The 7873-nt window shown below is 46.6% G+C and overlaps 1 protein-coding gene across 1 annotated transcript; it reads left to right on the top strand.

Moving 5' to 3' along the window:
* Positions 1 to 1185: 1185 nt before the first annotated feature.
* Positions 1186 to 6578, top strand: LOC117404613 (protein phosphatase inhibitor 2-like). The gene is made up of 6 exons (XM_059015303.1): positions 1186 to 1310; positions 2559 to 2666; positions 3241 to 3324; positions 3990 to 4081; positions 5595 to 5687; positions 5867 to 6578. The coding sequence occupies exons 1-6, from the start codon at positions 1210 to 1212 to the stop codon at positions 5893 to 5895; spliced, it is 507 nt and encodes a 168-aa protein (XP_058871286.1). The 5' UTR covers positions 1186 to 1209; the 3' UTR covers positions 5896 to 6578.
* The last annotated feature ends 1295 nt before the right edge of the window (positions 6579 to 7873 follow it).

Here is a 7873-nt window from a genome sequence, read left to right on the forward strand (position 1 = left end):
TCAATCTTTTAATAGAATATCTTTTGTAGTATTTATTTTCTCCCTGGTCTTAGATACCGTTGCCAGCGTAGCGGCGTTGTCAATCTGTGTATCATAAAAACCGCGAACTCCTGTCTGTCTGTCTGTCTTTTTTTTTAGGATCAAATAATAATTGTTCTACAAATAATGCAAATCGTCCCGCCTGGTTATCGACCGCACCGCAGACAACAAGAGGCTGGATTATTAAGAGTGAACCTTGAATTTGAAACTGTAAAAGCCGTGTGGGAAAATTCGGTCTTGCGTGATGACTTTGGCAGGATTTTGTTCTCGTCATATTTACTGTAGCACCTCTCTCCCCCCCCCCCCCCCCCCTTCCCGACCTAAAAGAAAACACCTGCCACAGCGTGAAAAAAACATGCAATGGGATTCAAAATGAATGCACGCGATTGCTAATGCGTTCCACGGGTGGAAGTTATGTTGCAGCGTCAGCGTGGACTGTGTGGACACTGTATGTTGAAATAAAAACAGGTTGACCAGATTTCAAAGCTCAGACTCGGGACAGAGGTTGACTAAGCTAGTCATTAAAAAAAAATATTATATACATGTCAGTATATATATATAATATGGTGTTTATTGTTTTTATATGCATATTAGATGACCGTATTCAAGCATACATGGTCATAATTGAATATACTACAATTAAAACATTGGTTTCAAATGACAAGGCGTTGTATTACGTCATTATTTCTGATGCTTTATTAGCCCTAGCAACCCTAGCTACCCTAGCAACGACAGCGTCCCTTACAAGCAGAGTCTACATCCAGGCAGGTGTAAAAGGGGCGTGGTAAGCAACAAAAAGCACCGCCCACAACTCCGCCCACCCCCTTATTCAGTCACACGTGGGCGTGGTTTGTGAAGTCAGCACCCGTCCGTCATGTTTGATTGATTGATTTATTTTTCATTTGTAATGCCGCAGTAAACTGTAATGAAAACAAACGGGGAGGAAACAAGCAACATGTAAATGGAATTAATTGAGCCGGATAAATCAGACAGGACCTGGCAAAATTAAACAAACAAATAAATTAATTAAAAAAAAACCGAGGTGAGATACTAAAGTTATAAATAAATAAATAAATAAATAAATAAATACATCTTTTTTTTTTTTTTTTTTCATTGACTCGTTTTCTTATTCTATTAAAGGATGTTTTAAGGATCTTCAGCCAAACAAACATGGACTCGCCCCGCCGGCCCCAGAAGAGTATTCTGAAGAAGCGAAGCTCGAGCGACGCGCAGAGCTCGAGCGGGACCGAGGCCAGCGGCCGCGTGACGAGGTAGCGCGCGCAGCGTCCCGCGCAGCGTCCCGCCCTGTGCGTTGAACGGACGGGCGCTCGAGGACGGTTTGTCCGCATATTTCTGAATCTTTTTAAACCCCTCGGCTTGTCATTTACACCTCTGAGGTATATAGAGAGAGAGAGAGGGGAGGGAGGGGGGAGAGGAGAGGAGAGGAGAGAGGGAGGAGAGGAGAGGAGAGAGGGAGGGAGGAGAGGAGAGAGAGGGAGGAGAGGAGAGAGAGAGAGGGAGGGAGGGAGGGAGAGAGAGAGGAGAGAAAGGGGGGGTGAGGAGAGAAAGAGAGAGAGGGAGGGAGGGGGATGAGGAGAGAGAGGGAGGGAGAGGAGAGAGAGGGGGGTGAGGAGAGAAAGAGATGGAGGGAGAGAGAGAGAGAGAGAGAGAGAGAGGAGAGGAGAGAGAGGGAGGAGAGGAGAGGAGAGGAGAGAGAGGGAGGGAGGAGAGGAGAGAGAGAGAGGAGAGGAGAGGGAGGAGAGGAGAGAGGGCGGACAGAGAGAGGGAAGGGGAGAGAGAGAGGGGGGACAGAGAGAAGGAGGGGAGGTGAGGAGAGAGAGGGGGGGCGGAGAGAGGGAGGGAGGAAGGGGGGATGAGGAGAGAGAGGGGGAGAGAGAGAGAGAGGGAGGGAGGGAGGGAGAGAGAGAGAGAGGGGACAGAGAGAGGGAGAGAGAGAGAGAGAGAGAGAGAGAGAGAGAGAGAGAGAGAGGGGGACAGAGAGAGGGAGGGAGGGAGAGAGAGAGAGGGGACAGAGAGAGGGGGGTGAGGAGAGAAAGAGAGAGAGAGAGGAGGGAGGGGGGATGAGGAGAGAGAGGGAGGGAGAGGAGAGAGAGAGGGAGGGAGAGAGAGGAGAGAGAAGGGGGGTGAGGAGAGAGAGAGAGGGGAGGGAGAGACAGAGAGAGAGAGAGGGGTGAGAGAGGGGAGAGAGAGAGAGGGGGGGTGGGAGAGAGGGGGGGTGAGAGAGAGAGGGGAGGGAGAGAGGGGGGAGAGAGAGGGGTGAGAGGGGGGGGGTGAGAGAGAGAGGGGGGAGAGGGGGGTGAGAGAGAGAGGGGAGGGAGAGAGGGGGGAGAGAGAGGGGGGGAGAGAGAGGGGTGAGAGGGGGGGTGAGAGAGAGAGGGGGGAGAGGGGGGTGAGAGAGAGAGGGGAGGGAGAGAGGGGGGGGTGAGAGAGGGGTGAGAGAGGGGGGAGAGAGAAAGAGAGACACCCGTTAATTGTTTTTGATGTTTTTCACGCGCCAGGAGGAAGAGCCAGCGATGGGACGAGATGAATATCCTGATGACGCATCACCCGGCCGGGAAGGATTACGGCTCCATGAAGATCGATGAGCCGCAGACTCCCTTTTGCAGGCAGGTTTACATTACATAGATATTAACATATATGACCCCCATTTATTTATTTATTTATTTATTTATTTATTGCACTGGCTACCTGTAAAGCTCAGGATTGCTTTCAAAATTCTCCTGCTTGCCTATAAGGCCCTTCATCACACAGGTCTGGAGTATGGGCAGCAGTGTGGAGTAGTGGTGAGGGCTCTGGACTCTTGACCGGAGGGTTGTGGGTTCAATCCCAGGTGGGGGGACACTGCTGCTGTACCCTTGAGCAACGTACTTTACCTAGATTGCTCCAGCTCCAGTAAAAACCCAACTGTATAAATGGGGAATTGTATGTAAAAATAATGTGGATCCCCATTGAGGTGTCTCTGTTTTAAGTCGAGGGAACACGGAGCCCCTGTGCGGCTTGGAACTTGGTTTCAGGAGACGAGGTTTCAGGCCCCTGCGCGGCACACCAGGGGAGACTTGGGGGGTTTGATACAGCAAACCTCAAACTAGGACTCCTGGAACCAGGTTTCAAACCGCTGCTCCTGAAAAAGTGGCTTCGTGTTCCCTCGGCTTAACACCTCCTGTGGTTGTCTTCCTGCAGAGGGAATGATGGGGAGCTTGATGAAGCGGCGAGCAGTACGTCTGGATCACAGGGACGCTTTAGTCCTAAACTACTGGCTAAGAGGTGGGAGAGCTGGACAGAGACACACACGGGCACGCAAACCACGAGAGACAGACCCCAGAGACACACACAGGCACCCAAACCACGAGAGACAGACTAGAGACACACACAGGCACGCAAACCACGAGAGACAGACCTCAGAGACACACACAGGCACCCAAACCACGAGAGACAGACCCCAGAGACACACACAGGCACGCAAACCACGAGAGACAGACTCCAGAGACACACACAGGGACACAAACCACGAGAGACAGACTCCAGGGCAAACTCATTAAGTGATTAAAAAAAAACGGCCATATATTCAAAGCATTAGTGTTGGTGTTAGGGTTAGGGGTAGGGTTGAGGTTAGGGTTAGGGGTAGGGTTGAGGGTAGGGTTAGGGTTAGGGTTGAGGTTAGGGTTAGGGGTTGGATCTTATTTTCAAAGCATTTCCTAAATTCTTTAATTAACTATTTTTTTTTGAAAGGAGAAAAAAAACGTACAAAATAAAAATAACAAAAAAAACACTGAGAGCGCTTCAGAAGGCTTGAAATCCCCAGAAGCTGTGTGGATCCAGTTCTGTAGGATGAACGGGTGTTTTACCTCGTTAAACAAACAAACCAAAAAAAAAACAGGAGTGAATTAAAGGCTGCAAGGGGTTCAGTCCTTGTACTCTGTGTGCCACAGGCTGATGGCGCTCGTGGACCCTCCCAGAATCCTTCAGGAACAGACCGAAGAAGACAGCGAAGAAGAGGGAGGAGCTCTATCGCATAACCCAGGTAACCGTAACCGTAGCTACGAGTCATGTGCGCAACACTAAGGGGCAGCGCAACTATTATGGGATTGAGGTTGCAATTGATAAAAAGCTACCAACTGGGAACATTCTGCTGTTTGGCAGAGTAAGGGGAGGAAAGATGTAGTCCAGGGGTTGATGCAGGACTACATCCCCCAGAATGCCTGGCTAATCCCATCCTGGCTAATTCCAACCCCATGACATTCTGGGGGATGTAGTCCTGCATCAACCCCCCCCCCGGACTACATCTTTCCTCCCCTTTATAGCCGCCTTTAAGAAGCATTTGTCAGCAGGTATTAAAGAAATCCAAACGCAGCAATTAATTCACGCGTTCAAAACAAGAAAAGCGTTGGGTCTATATAGTTGGTACCCAGCTGTATTCTATGATTCTCTCAATAGAGTTTCATTACAGGTGGTGCACAGTGAATACTGACCTCTTCATTGTTTTAAACCTCTGGATGCATCAATGATACAGAACTGGGTAACACTTGACCTTGCTGTGTTTTTGCCTAGTAGTTACTGAGCAAATACACGTGGGTTTACACACCATCACCAGGGCAGCAGTGTGGAGTAGTGGTCAGGGCTCTGGACTCTTGACCGGAGGGTCGTGGGTTCAATCCCAGGTGGGGGGGATACTGCTGCTGTACCCTTGAGCAAGGTACTTTACCTAGATTGCTCCAGTAAAAAACCCAACTGTATAAATGGGTAATTGTATGTAAAAATAATGTGATATCTTGTAACAATTGTAAGTTGCCCTGGATAAGGGCGTCTTATCTCTCAATCCTAAATTATCTCTCAATCCTAAAATTCTAGCTGATGCAAACCTTTTGCCCACAGCTGTGTGTTATAACTATGCGTAATAACATTGCAACGATGTGTAAGTACGAAGTGAAGGCACAGTAATTAGACACACTTGATGGAAAGTGTTACCCTGGTCTTTAAATTCCCAGCAGAACAGCAAAGCTTTGAGCACCAGAGGAAGAAACACTATGATGAAGGCCAGCATATCACCAGAGAAGCGTCCGAGGAAGAGGAGCAGGAGGAGGGGAGGGGAGGGGAGGGGCAGGGAGAGACGAAGGTAAGCGGGCTGGCTCGAGGAGATGTGCCGCAGCCCCCCGCTGTGCTGTCCTCTAAGGAGGGGGGGGGGGGGGGGGGGGGGGAGGGGTGAAGATCGACGCTCACAGACAGGAGGCGCTGTTGTATAACTGGGGTCTCTGCACCGACACCACAAAGAAAATAAAGAACCAGTCAGGACTGTGACATCACTGTGGCCATGGCAACCCTCACTGATTCTCTTTCTGATGATGTCACAGGCAAAATGCCTTTGTTTCCACTGCCTTGCCCCAGGTATAGCAGGAGCCGGCCGGTGGGGGCGAGGTGTAGCTTCAGGTTTGAACCTCGTAATTATTTGAATTTGAAGCCAGTGACCGGTCTCAAAGCCTTTGCATCTAAAGCGTGAGGGCAGACTCTGGGACTTGACCCTTCGTTTCTCGACCCAGGATCGGATCCTCCCAGCCAGAAGGTGGCAGCATGGCGCAGTTCCATAGAATGCATCCACAGGAAGCTCGGCAAAAAACCGCAGACAGAGGAAGGTATGACCACAGAAATCCACCAGATAAGGGGGGATAGATGCGCCATAAGCATAGACACCAAGGACCATAGAAACCACAGCTAATTTAGGCTGTGCTATAAGTAATATTGCATGAGCCGTGCATTGTGGGACAGCAAAATGACAAACCTGCTTATAATTTTGTTCTGCTTCTATTTCCAGGTGAAGATGATCATGCAGAGTTCGATTAGGCCCCCTCTGCACGGCTGTCTAAGAACTGCCTGACTCCTCTCGCAAACACAGAATTCAGCTCAGACCTTTTCCAGCTGAACTGAGCTACAGTCGTGCTGAATTTTACCCTCCGAAATCCAATCCACTGTTGTCTTGTTTATCATATCATAGTCTTGCCAGCACTTTGTTCGCTGTCCAGTTTGTTTATATTCCCGAAAGGTACCGCTTTAAGGACAGAAGCCAAACGGCCACTCTATTTTGTCAGCATGCTGATGGATTAATTCAATGGATTTACTTCCACAAGCTAATCTTCCTAACACACTTGGTAAGATTGGAAGGGAATATTTGCTGCAATGTGAAGTGAATCCGCCAGAGGGTGCTGTTGAGTTGAGAACGTGTTTCTTTATCGTTAGCGCTGCATTTTTTTTTCATGGTAAAAAAAAAAAGACTCATTTCTCGATCTAAAACAATTGGTGTTTCAAGATATTTTATTCACTGTTAAACATAATATTTACGAAAGCAGGAAAATAGCGTTGTCGCATTTAAATTGTATCATTTTCTCTGGAGTAATTATCCAACTCGAGATGTTCCTAAGTATTTATATGCTTACCTGGAAAAACAGGAAAATGCTAAATTGTAGAATATTTTTTAAAAACATTCTATTTTTCACCATCAGTGAATTATCAAACAAAATAAAAAACATAAATAAATCTTACAGTATTATTATTATTATTATTATTATTATTATTATTAATAATAATAATAATAATAATAATAATAATAATAATAATAATAATAATAATAATAATTATTTATTTATTTATTTATTTATTTATTTATTAATTTATTAGCAGACTTGCAGTTATTGCATTAGTATCACATTATAAAATATCACATTACAGATAAGAGCAGTTATAAAATACAGTAAAAAAAAAAATCGGAAATCGCGAAAGTCTTAATTATTGCCTTTTTTAAATACTCTGGGCTATATTTTCAAAGCGACCCCCCAGCAAAATTAAGAAGGTCTTTTACCTCTTTCACAAAACACAGGAGTTCATTATAGACAGCCTTGACTCCCGTGCTGAGGAAAGGCTCAAGTTCATCCCATACGTGCTCATTGGGAATGAGATCCCTCTCTCTCTCTCTCTCTCTCAATTCAATTCAATTCAATTCAAATTGGCTTTATTGGCATGACAATAAAAATAATTGTGTTGCCAAAGCACATACATGGCATAACCAACTCAAATATACAGACAAAGAATTTTTCTTAATACTAACAGTATCCCTCCTCCCTCTATATTAATACAGTAAACAGAATCCCTCCCTTCCCCTCTATATCAAACAGTACCCCCTTCCCCCCTCTATATTAAACAGAATCCCCCCTCCCTCAATTATACAATACCCCCTCCCTCCCTCCCTCCCTCTTTCTATATTAAACAGAATCCCTCCCTCCCTCCCTCTCTCTTTTCCCTCTCTAGTGTGACGTGTTCACGGTCTGTCCCTCAGGCTATGACAGGTCTCCACGTATTGACCAGCCAGTCTGGCTGTGTGTTTGTCTTCCCCCAGCAGGATTGACAGCTTCTGGGTATCACACATTTTTGGGAATTCTGGGACTAAATCACAGAATTTGGGGAAGAAAATGTCCCTTATGTTTTTATATTTTTCACAGTGTGTCAGGAAGTGAATCTCTGTCTCGACCTCTCCTGTCTCACAGTGACCACAGTGCCTGTTCTCCCTGGCCAGCCAGGTTTGCCTCTGTCGGCCTTTTTCAATGGCCAGGTTGTGGTCACTGAGCCGGTATTTGGTCAGGATCTGCCTCTGCTTTGTGTTTCTGACAGTTACCAGGTATTCTGCCAGGGTGTAATTTCTATTTAGGGTCCGATAGCACTCTAGTTTGTTTTGTGTTTTAGTATTTGTATCCCAATGGTCCAGATAGGAGTGTTTCAGGTGTTTTATAATTTGGTTTACACTAATTGGAATTGTTTTTGCAGTGCTGTC

The sequence above is a fragment of the Acipenser ruthenus genome, chromosome 50, assembly GCF_902713425.1.
Source record: "Acipenser ruthenus chromosome 50, fAciRut3.2 maternal haplotype, whole genome shotgun sequence".
Classification (NCBI taxonomy): domain Eukaryota; kingdom Metazoa; phylum Chordata; class Actinopteri; order Acipenseriformes; family Acipenseridae; genus Acipenser; species Acipenser ruthenus.